Raw genomic sequence first — 14030 nt, 5'->3', positions numbered from 1 at the left:
GGAATGAACAGGAGAAAGAGAGTCAGTGTTGTCCAAGGGACAATGGGCACCAAGTGAAACAAGAGGCCTTCCCACAGCTGCTTAGGAGAAACCCTCTCAGCATGAGGAAGGTTAATCAGGGGAGCAGGTGGCACCAGGGGTTTGAGCGGCCTCCATCCTTGGAGGCTTTGAAGAGCAGAGTGGAAGAAGCCTTGAGCAACGTGCTCTGGCCTCGTGGCTGAGTCTGCTCTGGGGAGGCGGTTGGCCAGGAGGCGTCTGGAGGTGTCTTCCAGCCTCAGTCCTCCAGCACTCCCCTGTGTGTGGCTTTGCTTTCCCTGTGCTTGTAGGAATCGGGGAGGGAATTGTTTGGGGAGGAAACAGGGATTAGAATAACAACAACACAGAGCCTGCAAATGCTGCTATGTTTCATACCATCTTTTGGATGCTTTAGGACTGCTCTTATGCTTGCCGCTTCTGCTGGGGAAACGGATGTAATAGAGCTACTTCTTTCCTACGGTGCCAACGTTACTTGCAAAGATATCGCTGGCTACACGGCTGTGGATTATGCTCTCCAGTCAGGACACGTTGGGTGAGTGTTTTGTCTTTCGCTGTTAGAGCGGCTGAGTTGTCAGAGTGTCTGTGCTGATTTGTCACCCTCTGCGGTAGCTGCAGAAGTTTTAATGAAATGAAAATTAGAAATCCTGCTTGTGTTACTACACCCAGTTCCACACCACTGAAAAGGAAAGAGGCACTTTTTCTTTCAGTGTTACGTCACTGTTAGAGCGGCTGAGTTGTCACAGTGTCCGTGCTGATTTGTCACCCTTTGTGATAGATGCACAAAGGCTTAACGATATCTTCAGACCTTTCTTGAAGCTGGGCTCGGTGATGTCTTCTCATAAATCACCTTCCCAAGTCAAGAGAGGATTTGGAAGTAGAGGAGAACTTCCACCCACAAGGCTTTCTTAGAAATCCCGCTTGTGTTGCTAAGCCCAGTTCCGCTCCACTGACCAGGAAAGAGGCACCTTTTCTTTCAGTGGGGATCTTACCAGTGTCCCTTTAGATAAACCCTCAAAGAGATCCCTGGTGGTGTAGCAGGTCCACCATCATGGGGAGACTGACACCGCACACAGACAGTTCTGAACTGGTTCCAAGTCAGTTGCTGTCCTAGGCAAGAGCAAGGATACTAGGCAAGGATGTTTTGGATCTGACTGCCTGTATGTTCTCTCTATCTGCGCGTAGCCTTTGCAAGAAACTGGTAGAACATGCACGCTGTGAAAAGACGGGAGAAGCTTCTGCTGGCGCTGCACAAGACACAGCAGTCCCCAGCAGATTCTGCTCTCCGAGGACTGAGCGCTTTGCACTGGCCACACTTGCTTTGGATGGAGAAGGTAGGATCCTGAAGTGTGGAAGAGCTGATGAGGACAACTAATGTGGCCTGATGTCAGACCGCTTCCCGTATTTGGGGGCAGGGCTTGACTGGCAGGGAAAAGCAGAGTGCCAGGAATGCTCACACTGTCTCGCTTCGTCCATCCCTTGTAGGTGCCCTGCCAGCTGTAGGAGCAGAGCAGGAGGAAGAGGCTGAATTGCCCTGGGATCGCAAGGTACTTTCTGTGAAGGACCCACTGGGCTCCCATTTGGCTCGCTTACTTTGGGGCAAGTTTACCTCTGGGCTCGCTTACCTCTGTTGCTGCCTCTGCCACTTGTTTGTGACTGGGGCCCTTGAACTACTTGTGCTCCAGCCCAGCTGTTCAGTTTGCGCTGGGTTGGTGAAACTGCTGGGAGAACTGGGTCTCGCTGCAGCTGGCCTTTCAGTTAGAGTTCCAGTCTAGGGAAAGCATGTTCTACGTAATGAAGCAGCAAAGATTATTCCTGCTGCTTAAAATCTTCTGAGCTTCTCAAAGGGGCTGGCCGGGAGTGGACTGTTGCTTTTCACCATACTTCACCAGTGCTCCGGTAACCTTTATGTGGCAATTCTTAACGCCAACAACGAAGAGATACCAGAGAATAGCATTGAGGGCTTGCAGCTCTGCTTTCAGCGTGCATTCCTTGGCCGCGAGCACGTTCTCAGAAGCAGCAGGGAGATTCCAGGCCATGCTTAAGCTCTGGCAGAACGAAGTCTGGCTTCTGCTTTACAACTGCTGAAATGCCATTGGAGGCAACAATAGTTCTGCAGATTCCATTCTCCACTGCCCGCCTTTTTGCGTAGGTAGAAAGCCCCTGCCCAGTCTCTCAGGCTATGTTCCAAGAAGAGAAAAAACGTTAAGCCTTCCCTCTGTTTTAAGAAACAGAAACCCTCACAAAGAGCTGCTGATAGTTGAGGCTAAGAAAGATGGAGAGAGGTCCCCAGCTGTGCCTGGTGGTGGTGCACTTCCAATCCTTTGTTTCAGTCAGAAGACTGACCTAGTTGTAGAACCTAATGAGTAAAAGCACAGCTCATATTCCCATGTTCTCACTGACTTTGTCATGCTCACGGAACCCCATTTCTTTAGGATCAAGACAGACAGCTGCAGCTTGAGCTTCCTGGTGCTCCTGAAAGTCTGTCCGTGTCAGAAGCCCCACCTGAAGCTACTGAGAGCCAGCTCAGTGACACTGAGAAAGACGTAGAGCGCTTGCGAGAGGAATTGGAGATGGTTAAAGCTAAGGTATGGAAAGGCTGCACTATAGCGATAAATCCAAGGGTGGTTGTCCTTTCTCTTCCCCCTCTCTGCTGGTGACCAACACAACGGGCCCTTTGGGGAGCTTTTCACAAGCTGGAGGGACAAAGCAGTGCGTTAGGAGGCACCTTCCAGGGGGTAGGTTTGACCAGAGCAGTTTGCGCTTTCTCAAAACTTGGGTGTGCTCTGAGACACAGAGGGTGCGGCACCACTTGGGTGTGCTCTGACAACGGTTGTAAATTTTTTTTCATGTCTCTGTGTTGGGACCAGCATTGGCAGTGTCTGTGCCAGAGTCGCAGACAAAGCAGGCTGAGTTTTGTGCCAGCGTTCAGGAAATTCTGTAGAAAATCTACAGAGCTATAGGAGAGGGGTTAGTACAAAATGCAGTGAAGTAACATGCATGGGGGTTTGAGAGTGGAAGCAGTCAATTTCCCTCCCTAAAGACTAGGCTGACCACCATGGATTGATTCTTCCTTTGGTTTTGCAGGTGGAGGCATCGGAACAAGCGTGTATTGAGTCTGAGGTCTGGGTAAAATACCTGGAGACTGTACTGGAGGATAAGAAGAGAGAAGCAGCAGCTTCTTCCCAGAAAGTGCAAGGCTTTCTGGAGCCATCCTTTGGAACTGGAGCTCTCCAAAAGCTGGAAGAACGCATGCAAGGGTAGGCAGGGTAGTAAGACAGAGGGGCGAGACGCTGCTTTCTGGGACTCTGTGAACGCAGGGGAATTGCCTCGTCACATCACAGAAAGTTAATACAGGATTTGGAAAGAAGCCTTTGCTTTAGCTTATGTTCTTGCACACTGTTCTTTCCAACTGTGTGCTCTTGTGGAGTTCCCCAATAAGGCCTGTATTTCTCTTTCAGACTCAAAGCTGGAAGTGACAGATTGGAAGCCACAATCCAGCAACAAAGCAGACTGATTGAAGCCCTTCAGAGACACCAGCAAGCCTCTGCCTCAGTAAGTCAGTGATAAACTTCCCTCTTCCCTGTGAGCTCCTGCGCCTAGCTAAGTAGTTCTGTGGGGACAAAGTAAGATGAGATTTTTCTGCCAAGCTTAGGGGAGCTGAGTTCTTGACCAGCTGTGCTGACTGTAAGCTGCTCTGAAAATCCTGCCGGTCTGTTCCCCAGCTTTCTGGTTTTGAGAGTTTTCCCATGATACTACGGCAAGTCCTACAACACCAGGAAGTTCTTAGCACTAGAAAAATAAGGGTTCACTGGAATGCACTGGTCTAGGTATTTTCTGCTTTAGACCAGTGGTGATATTGAAGATCGCAGGCTGCACTTGAGATATTCCTCCTGCGTGAGAGGTGGTAGTCAAGTTTGCACAATGCTGCACAGCCCCGACCTGACATGCCGCGCTGTCGCTAATAAAGCAGTTCCTCTTGGCGCAAAGGAGGGGCTTTTATCTGTGGCCTCTGTGAAGCAAATGATTCTTCTTGTCTGCCTGGGGAGGAGGGAGGTGAACATGAGCCCTGTACTCTACTGAGACTGGCAGGAGGGGAAGAGCGGCAGAGAGGTGTGAGGCAGGAAAGTTGCACGCAGCATGACTTTTCGCTTCTTTTTGTGCTTCTGTAGGCTCGTAATCACCCGGAGGACTTGGTAACTGCCTTTCAGTCAGCACAGACAACCGCAGACGGGCATCCACACCAGCAGGTATGGGAATGCTTTCTGTGAATGACTATTTTAGTCTTTGAATACCTGTTGGGCAGGTAGTGGGTGAAAAGACCAGGGGAGCCCTGGGAAACCCTCCTGCTTTTATGGCAGGGCACGTTCAAGGGAAGGGGAAGCCCTGTTACTCCTGCTTCCCCAGTACTGCTACCGAGTTCTGCCTAGGCTATCTGCACATACCACATGTAGATGCTGTCCCTGTGCTGGTTCTACCATGTATCGTTTCTGTTTTGAAAGCATCAGTGTCAGAGAACAGAAGAGAAGCTGGTCGAGTTGAAATGCCCAGTCGAAGTGCGCCTCGAGCAGGAAATGAAAAGCAACAGCGAACTGCGGAGAGAATGTCTCAGGTATGGCTTGTTAGCACTTTAAAAAGAGATCCCATAGAGTAGAAATCAAGCTTCATGGAGGCTGAATGTAAAAATAGGTGAGGGTAACTGTCTGTGAGCAAATTCAAGCCTCACGCTAGGTCTTACAAGGCTCTTCTGTACACGTGCCTATGGTTTTACAGAGCTGCCAAAAGAACTTCAAGTGCAGGTTGCCCTGCAATTCTCCTGGGAGGGCAGGAAGTCCCTTCTCCATTTATTCCTCCGTTCAGGTGCAAGGTGGACCCTCCAAGTGATCTGCGGCACTGGAATGCTGGTTTTTCTCAGTAACTCCTGGTCTGTCAAGCGTGTTAAAGAAGAAGCAAGGCTTCTCTATGCTGTTTATGTCTGAGAATGTGAAACAGGCTGGTAGTTCCTTCACCTCCTATCTCAATGTTTTCTTGACTAATTTGCTGCACAGGTTAAGGAGGCTTCTGAACGGAGCTCTGCAGAAACTAAGAGAATCTGAGGCCAGAGAAAGAAAGCTCATGATTAATACTGCAAGAGACATGACGAGCAGCTGCTCTGAAGGGGCCAGTGAAGCTGATAAATTAACAGCAAAGGTGAGCTCTGGATTCTGCAGGATTTTGTGGTTTCTTTTTTTGTCTGTTAATGTCCATACCTCTGTTGTTCTTTTCTATGCTCCTTCTTGTATTGTGAGATGTCTGTTCTCTACTTGATGCTCCTTCTGTTGTCATACATAGCAGGTATTGTAGAAGGAGTCAAGTGCCCTTGTGGTGGCTCATTCTTAGTCCAAAGGCTCGTAGCATTCTCGTGGCTTCACTGCCATTAGAAGAGTTCTCTTAAATGACAGGGAATGGCATTGTGTTTAGGCAGTGTAAAATGAAGATTAAGTTTCCGGGTTTTTGTTTGTTTTTATTTTTTGTTTGTGTTTGTTTTGAGGGATTTGTGTTTGTTCGTTTTCTATCTATTTATAAAAGGCAGGAACCTCCCGAGTGTATTTTTAGAAGGTATAGAAAAGGTGTATTTCTGGGGGAGAAGAGTAAGACAGCATCGCAGCTGGCGTTTGGGACTTAATGGGACATCTGCTATATCCTCCGTATCCTTGCAACCAAACATCAGCTTTGACCTAGAGAGAAAATGCGTTCCTCCAGCAGTTCTGTCAAAGTGGCCTCCTGAGGCACCGTTTCCAAAGCTTTCAGAGTAAGGGCAGGAAGAGTATTTGTTGCTCGTGCCTAGTCCGTTCTGCACTGCAGCGCTTCCCCCCACACACAATAGGCATTCTTTCTGGTGTCTGGGTAGAGGTGTGTTTGATGTCCCATGAGCAGAGGAGCATTTTGGGCAAGAGCGTCCCTAGCAAAAGAACCGAGGAAGGATGGAAACTTGGGGAATCCTGTCAGCAAAGATCTTAAAGCTGTTCTTCTCTTAAAAGACGAGCCTGCCTTTACTTTGCTTTTAATACCGAGTCAGAAGGTGACAAAGACCATCTTGACGCCCTACTCCTTTATGCATTGCTCTCCACAGCTCAATGAACTTTCGCAGCAGCTGGAGATGGAGTCTGGAAAACGCAGGCAGCTAGAAGCACAAAATTGTGACCTGCAAGAAGAGCTGTCTGCTCTGCGTGGGTCTCAGGAAAAAATGGAGAAGAGCAATGGCCAGCTGCAAGAAGAGGTGGCATGCATCAAAGCTCTTCTGAAGACTTACAAGGTGGGTCACAGGCAAAAGCAACAGCATGAGACAGAGATAAGAAAGAGCCTGACAAGGAACAAGTGCTCGGACCAGAAGTCGCAGGTGATGTTTGTATTTGGGGTCTTGCCCCTCATTCTTTCTGTGAGGCGTTGTTCTCCACAGGCACAGAAGTCCCTGTGAATTGTGTATGGAGCCTTTGGAAAAGGCTTACAAGCAGAGGACTGTCTTACAGAGACAGAAGTGTCTTAGCACTGACTCTGAAGTAAGAACAGAGTGCTGAGAACTGGTGTCCTCCAGACTAAAATGAATGGTTGACCTGTGGGAGTTTCCGGCTTCTGCCTTCACTGCTGGTGGTAGTGAGGAGGCAAGTGGCCTCCCATGAGTGAGGCTGGGCCCTTGAAACTGGCTATGCGAAAGGTAAAGGTGAGCTCTGGATTCTGCACGCTTTTGTGATTTCTTTTTTTGTCTATTCATGTCCATACCTCTGTTGTTCTTTTCTATGGTCCTTCTTGTATTGTGAGTTGTCTGTTCTCTCCTTGATGCTCCTTCTGTTGTCATACATAGCAGGTGAACGCAGAGCAGTTGTCATTGTGGGTCAAAATGAACGTGCAGAGCAGTATCTGCAAGGGCACACTGAGGGCAGGCTGCTCTGTGGAGGAAGGACGAGCTGAGAGTCACAGCAAGGATGGCGGGCTCAGTGGCTTCACAGGCCATGGCACAGGTCCACAGCATTTTCCGGGTCTGGCAGGTGGAACTCCACCTGTCTGAAGTTGGCTTTGCCCAAGATCACTTCCAGAGCCCTGTCTTAGGAGTTGAGCCAGTGATGCTTTTGTAACTTACCGCTCACCAGCAGCCGTCTCAACCCGTCTTTCCCTAGCCATGGGCACCCTGAAGTAGAGGTCCAAGAAATGCTTTTGAGCTGCCGTGGGTGTCTTGTTCAGGTGCATGGAACCCTTGATCTAGATTTCCCCTGGTTACTGAGAGGTGCTGCTAAGGCACACGTGTGCTTTAGAAGGTATTGTAGAAGGAGTCAAGTGCCCTTGTGGTGGCTCATTCTTAGTCCAAAGGCTCGTAGCATTCTCGTGGCTTCACTGCCATTAGAAGAGTTCTCTTAAATGACAGGGAATGGCATTGTGTTTAGGCAGTGTAAAATGAAGATTAAGTTTCCGGGTTTTTGTTTGTTTTTATTTTTTGTTTGTGTTTGTTTTGAGGGATTTTTGTTTGTTCGTTTTCTATCTATTTATAAAAGGCAGGAACCTCCCGAGTGTATTTTTAGAAGGTGTAGGAAAGGTGTATTTCTGGGGGAGAAGAGTAAGAGCATCGCAGCTGGCGTTTGGGACTTAATGGGACATCTGCTATATCCTCCGTATCCTTGCAACCAAACATCAGCTTTGACCTAGAGAGAAAATGCCTTCCTCCAGCAGTTCTGTCAAAGTGGCCTCCTGAGGCACTGTTTCCAAAGCTTTCAGAGTAAGGGCAGGAAGAGTATTTGTTGCTCATGCCTAGTCCGTTCTGCACTGCAGCGCTTCCCCCCACACACAATAGGCATTCTTTCTGGTGTCTGGGTAGAGGTGTGTTTGATGTCCCATGAGCAGAGGAGCATTTTGGGCAAGAGCGTCCCTAGCAAAAGAACCGAGGAAGGATGGAAACTTGGGGAATCCTGTCAGCAAAGATCTTAAAGCTGTTCTTCTCTTGAAAGACGAGCCTGCCTTTACTTTGCTTTTAATACCGAGTCAGAAGGTGACAAAGACCATCTTGACGCCCTACCCCTTTATGCATTGCTCTCCACAGCTCAATGAACTTTTGCAGCAGCTGGAGATGGAGTCTGGAAAACGCAGGCAGCTAGAAGCACAAGATTGCGACCTGCAAGAAGAGCTGTCTGCTCTGCGTGGGTCTCAGGAAAAAATGGAGAAGAGCAATGGCCAGCTGCAAGAAGAGGTGGCATGCATCAAAGCTCTTCTGAAGACTTACAAGGTGGGTCACAGGCAAAAGCAACAGCATGAGACAGAGATAAGAAAGAGCCTGACAAGGAACAAGTGCTCGGACCAGAAGTCGCAGGTGATGTTTGTATTTGGGGTCTTGCCCCTCATTCTTTCTGTGAGGCGTTGTTCTCCACAGGCACAGAAGTCCCTGTGAATTGTGTATGGAGCCTTTGGAAAAGGCTTACAAGCAGAGGACTGTCTTACAGAGACAGAAGTGTCTTAGCACTGACTCTGAAGTAAGAACAGAGTGCTGAGAACTGGTGTCCTCCAGACTAAAATGAATGGTTGACCTGTGGGAGTTTCCGGCTTCTGCCTTCACTGCTGGTGGTAGTGAGGAGGCAAGTGGCCTCCCCTGAGTGAGGCTGGGCCCTTGAAACTGGCTATGCGAAAGGTAAAGGTGAGCTCTGGATTCTGCACGCTTTTGTGATTTCTTTTTTTGTCTATTCATGTCCATACCTCTGTTGTTCTTTTCTATGGTCCTTCTTGTATTGTGAGTTGTCTGTTCTCTCCTTGATGCTCCTTCTGTTGTCATACATAGCAGGTGAACGCAGAGCAGTTGTCATTGTGGGTCAAAATGAACGTGCAGAGCAGTATCTGCAAGGGCACACTGAGGGCAGGCTGCTCTGTGGAGGAAGGACGAGCTGAGAGTCACAGCAAGGATGGCGGGCTCAGTGGCTTCACAGGCCATGGCATAGGTCCACAGCATTTTCCGGGTCTGGCAGGTGGAACTCCACCTGTCTGAAGTTGGCTTTGCCCAAGATCACTTCGAGAGCCCTGTCTTAGGAGTTGAGCCAGTGATGCTTTTGTAACTTACCGCTCACCAGCAGCTGTCTCAACCCGTCTTTCCCTAGCCATGGGCACCCTGAAGTAGAGGTCCAAGAAGTGCTTTTGAGCTGCCGTGGGTGTCTTGTTCAGGTGCATGGAACCCTTGATCTAGATTTCCCCTGGTTACTGAGAGGTGCTGCTAAGGCACACGTGTGCTTTAGAACGTATTGTAGAAGGAGTCAAGTGCCCTTGTGGTGGCTCATTCTTAGTCCAAAGGCTCGTAGCATTCTCGTGGCTTCACTGCCATTAGAAGAGTTCTCTTAAATGACAGGGAATGGCATTGTGTTTAGGCAGTGTAAAATGAAGATTAAGTTTCCGGGTTTTTGTTTGTTTTTATTTTTTGTTTGTGTTTGTTTTGAGGGATTTTTGTTTGTTCGTTTTCTATCTATTTATAAAAGGCAGGAACCTCCCGAGTGTATTTTTAGAAGGTATAGAAAAGGTGTATTTCTGGGGGAGAAGAGTAAGACAGCATCGCAGCTGGCGTTTGGGACTTAATGGGACATCTGCTATATCCTCCGTATCCTTGCAACCAAACATCAGCTTTGACCTAGAGAGAAAATGCCTTCCTCCAGCAGTTCTGTCAAAGTGGCCTCCTGAGGCACCGTTTCCAAAGCTTTCAGAGTAAGGGCAGGAAGAGTATTTGTTGCTCGTGCCTAGTCCGTTCTGCACTGCAGCGCTTCCCCCCACACACAATAGGCATTCTTTCTGGTGTCTGGGTAGAGGTGTGTTTGATGTCCCATGAGCAGAGGAGCATTTTGGGCAAGAGCGTCCCTAGCAAAAGAACCGAGGAAGGATGGAAACTTGGGGAATCCTGTCAGCAAAGATCTTAAAGCTGTTCTTCTCTTGAAAGACGAGCCTGCCTTTACTTTGCTTTTAATACCGAGTCAGAAGGTGACAAAGACCATCTTGACGCCCTACCCCTTTATGCATTGCTCTCCACAGCTCAATGAACTTTCGCAGCAGCTGGAGATGGAGTCTGGAAAATGCAGGCAGCTAGAAGCACAAAATTGCGACCTGCAAGAAGAGCTGTCTGCTCTGCGTGGGTCTCAGGAAAAAATGGAGAAGAGCAATGGCCAGCTGCAAGAAGAGGTGGCATGCATCAAAGCTCTTCTGAAGACTTACAAGGTGGGTCACAGGCAAAAGCAACAGCATGAGACAGAGATAAGAAAGAGCCTGACAAGGAACAAGTGCTCGGACCAGAAGTCGCAGGTGATGTTTGTATTTGGGGTCTTGCCCCTCATTCTTTCTGTGAGGCGTTGTTCTCCACAGGCACAGAAGTCCCTGTGAATTGTGTATGGAGCCTTTGGAAAAGGCTTACAAGCAGAGGACTGTCTTACAGAGACAGAAGTGTCTTAGCACTGACTCTGAAGTAAGAACAGAGTGCTGAGAACTGGTGTCCTCCAGACTAAAATGAATGGTTGACCTGTGGGAGTTTCCGGCTTCTGCCTTCACTGCTGGTGGTAGTGAGGAGGCAAGTGGCCTCCCATGAGTGAGGCTGGGCCCTTGAAACTGGCTATGCGAAAGGTAAAGGTGAGCTCTGGATTCTGCACGCTTTTGTGATTTCTTTTTTTGTCTATTCATGTCCATACCTCTGTTGTTCTTTTCTATGGTCCTTCTTGTATTGTGAGTTGTCTGTTCTCTCCTTGATGCTCCTTCTGTTGTCATACATAGCAGGTGAACGCAGAGCAGTTGTCATTGTGGGTCAAAATGAACGTGCAGAGCAGTATCTGCAAGGGCACACTGAGGGCAGGCTGCTCTGTGGAGGAAGGACGAGCTGAGAGTCACAGCAAGGATGGCGGGCTCAGTGGCTTCACAGGCCATGGCACAGGTCCACAGCATTTTCCGGGTCTGGCAGGTGGAACTCCACCTGTCTGAAGTTGGCTTTGCCCAAGATCACTTCCAGAGCCCTGTCTTAGGAGTTGAGCCAGTGATGCTTTTGTAACTTACCGCTCACCAGCAGCCGTCTCAACCCGTCTTTCCCTAGCCATGGGCACCCTGAAGTAGAGGTCCAAGAAGTGCTTTTGAGCTGCCGTGGGTGTCTTGTTCAGGTGCATGGAACCCTTGATCTAGATTTCCCCTGGTTACTGAGAGGTGCTGCTAAGGCACACGTGTGCTTTAGAAGGTATTGCAGAAGGAGTCAAGTGCCCTTGTGGTGGCTCATTCTTAGTCCAAAGGCTCGTAGCATTCTCGTGGCTTCACTGCCATTAGAAGAGTTCTCTTAAATGACAGGGAATGGCATTGTGTTTAGGCAGTGTAAAATGAAGATTAAGTTTCTGGGTTTTTGTTTGTTTTTATTTTTTGTTTGTGTTTGTTTTGAGGGATTTTTGTTTGTTCGTTTTCTATCTATTTATAAAAGGCAGGAACCTCCCGAGTGTATTTTTAGAAGGTGTAGAAAAGGTGTATTTCTGGAGGAGAAGAGTAAGACAGCATCGCAGCTGGCCTTTGGGACTTAATGCGACATCTGCTATATCCTCCGTATCCTTGCAACCAAACATCAGCTTTGACCTAGAGAGAAAATGCCTTCCTCCAGCAGTTCTGTCAAAGTGGCCTCCTGAGGCACTGTTTCCAAAGCTTTCAGAGTAAGGGCAGGAAGAGTATTTGTTGCTCGTGCCTAGTCCGTTCTGCACTGCAGCGCTTCCCCCCACACACAATAGGCATTCTTTCTGGTGTCTGGGTAGAGGTGTGTTTGATGTCCCATGAGCAGAGGAGCATTTTGGGCAAGAGCGTCCCTAGCAAAAGAACCGAGGAAGGATGGAAACTTGGGGAATCCTGTCAGCAAAGATCTTAAAGCTGTTCTTCTCTTGAAAGACGAGCCTGCCTTTACTTTGCTTTTAATACCGAGTCAGAAGGTGACAAAGACCATCTTGACGCCCTACCCCTTTATGCATTGCTCTCCACAGCTCAATGAACTTTCGCAGCAGCTGGAGATGGAGTCTGGAAAATGCAGGCAGCTAGAAGCACAAAATTGCGACCTGCAAGAAGAGCTGTCTGCTCTGCGTGGGTCTCAGGAAAAAATGGAGAAGAGCAATGGCCAGCTGCAAGAAGAGGTGGCATGCATCAAAGCTCTTCTGAAGACTTACAAGGTGGGTCACAGGCAAAAGCAACAGCATGAGACAGAGATAAGAAAGAGCCTGACAAGGAACAAGTGCTCGGACCAGAAGTCGCAGGTGATGTTTGTATTTGGGGTCTTGCCCCTCATTCTTTCTGTGAGGCGTTGTTCTCCACAGGCACAGAAGTCCCTGTGAATTGTGTATGGAGCCTTTGGAAAAGGCTTACAAGCAGAGGACTGTCTTACAGAGACAGAAGTGTCTTAGCACTGACTCTGAAGTAAGAACAGAGTGCTGAGAACTGGTGTCCTCCAGACTAAAATGAATGGTTGACCTGTGGGAGTTTCTGGCTTCTGCCTTCACTGCTGGTGGTAGTGAGGAGGCAAGTGGCCTCCCCTTAGTGAGGCTGGGCCCTTGAAACTGGCTATGCGAAAGGTAAAGGTGAGCTCTGGATTCTGCACGCTTTTGTGATTTCTTTTTTTGTCTATTCATGTCCATACCTCTGTTGTTCTTTTCTATGGTCCTTCTTGTATTGTGAGTTGTCTGTTCTCTCCTTGATGCTCCTTCTGTTGTCATACATAGCAGGTGAACGCAGAGCAGTTGTCATTGTGGGTCAAAATGAACGTGCAGAGCAGTATCTGCAAGGGCACACTGAGGGCAGGCTGCTCTGTGGAGGAAGGACGAGCTGAGAGTCACAGCAAGGATGGCGGGCTCAGTGGCTTCACAGGCCATGGCACAGGTCCACAGCATTTTCCGGGTCTGGCAGGTGGAACTCCACCTGTCTGAAGTTGGCTTTGCCCAAGATCACTTCGAGAGCCCTGTCTTAGGAGTTGAGCCAGTGATGCTTTTGTAACTTACCGCTCACCAGCAGCTGTCTCAACCCGTCTTTCCCTAGCCATGGGCACCCTGAAGTAGAGGTCCAAGAAGTGCTTTTGAGCTGCCGTGGGTGTCTTGTTCAGGTGCATGGAACCCTTGATCTAGATTTCCCCTGGTTACTGAGAGGTGCTGCTAAGGCACACGTGTGCTTTAGAAGGTATTGCAGAAGGAGTCAAGTGCCCTTGTGGTGGCTCATTCTTAGTCCAAAGGCTCGTAGCATTCTCGTGGCTTCACTGCCATTAGAAGAGTTCTCTTAAATGACAGGGAATGGCATTGTGTTTAGGCAGTGTAAAATGAAGATTAAGTTTCTGGGTTTTTGTTTGTTTTTCTTTTTTGTTTGTGTTTGTTTTGAGGGATTTTTGTTTGTTCGTTTTCTATCTATTTATAAAAGGCAGGAACCTCCCGAGTGTATTTTTAGAAGGTGTAGAAAAGGTGTATTTCTGGGGGAGAAGAGTAAGACAGCATCGCAGCTGGCGTTTGGGACTTAATGGGACATCTGCTATATCCTCCGTATCCTTGCAACCAAACATCAGCTTTGACCTAGAGAGAAAATGCGTTCCTCCAGCAGTTCTGTCAAAGTGGCCTCCTGAGGCACTGTTTCCAAAGCTTTCAGAGTAAGGGCAGGAAGAGTATTTGTTGCTCGTGCCTAGTCCGTTCTGCACTGCAGCGCTTCCCCCCACACACAATAGGCATTCTTTCTGGTGTCTGGGTAGAGGTGTGTTTGATGTCCCATGAGCAGAGGAGCATTTTGGGCAAGAGCGTCCCTAGCAAAAGAACCGAGGAAGGATGGAAACTTGGGGAATCCTGTCAGCAAAGATCTTAAAGCTGTTCTTCTCTTGAAAGACGAGCCTGCCTTTACTTTGCTTTTAATACCGAGTCAGAAGGTGACAAAGACCATCTTGACGCCCTACCCCTTTATGCATTGCTCTCCACAGCTCAATGAACTTTCGCAGCAGCTGGAGATGGAGTCTGGAAAATGCAGGCAGCTAG

General features: G+C 48.6%; 2 protein-coding genes across 8 annotated transcripts in view; one reads left to right on the top strand and one right to left on the bottom strand.

Moving 5' to 3' along the window:
* LOC308194756 (uncharacterized protein) overlaps positions 1-14030 on the bottom strand; it is a 69918-nt gene that overhangs the window by 44907 nt on the left and 10981 nt on the right. The window lies entirely within an intron of this gene.
* LOC308194726 (uncharacterized protein) lies at positions 7-7198 on the top strand. Of its 2 annotated transcripts, XM_080590933.1 has the most exons (11): positions 7-295; positions 431-568; positions 1219-1367; positions 1519-1580; positions 2469-2621; positions 3121-3293; positions 3495-3588; positions 4206-4283; positions 4536-4645; positions 5082-5223; positions 6146-7198. In XM_080590933.1, exons 2-11 carry the CDS (start codon positions 441-443, stop codon positions 6488-6490), a joined length of 1434 nt encoding a protein of 477 aa, XP_080447059.1. In that variant the 5' UTR covers positions 7-295; positions 431-440; the 3' UTR covers positions 6491-7198. The 2 variants fall into 2 exon arrangements, with proteins under 2 accessions (XP_080447059.1, XP_080447058.1); XM_080590932.1 differs by having other exon boundaries at positions 7-568.

The sequence above is a fragment of the Anser brachyrhynchus genome (genome assembly GCF_964034855.1).
Source record: "Anser brachyrhynchus genome assembly, chromosome: 1".
Lineage (NCBI taxonomy): Eukaryota > Metazoa > Chordata > Aves > Anseriformes > Anatidae > Anser > Anser brachyrhynchus.
Note: the sequence above shows the minus strand (reverse complement) of the source record. Positions and strands in the feature narration are given on the sequence as shown.

Coding starts and splice junctions, on each gene's coding strand:
- LOC308194726 (XM_080590932.1), top strand. CDS start 393: ATGCTGCTATGTTTCATACCATCTTTTGGATGCTTTAGGACTGCTCTT. Junction 3,294..3,494: donor CTGGAAGAACGCATGCAAGG/GTAGGCAGGGTA, acceptor TTTCTCTTTCAG/ACTCAAAGCTGGAAGTGACA. Junction 3,589..4,205: donor ACCAGCAAGCCTCTGCCTCA/GTAAGTCAGTGA, acceptor GTGCTTCTGTAG/GCTCGTAATCACCCGGAGGA.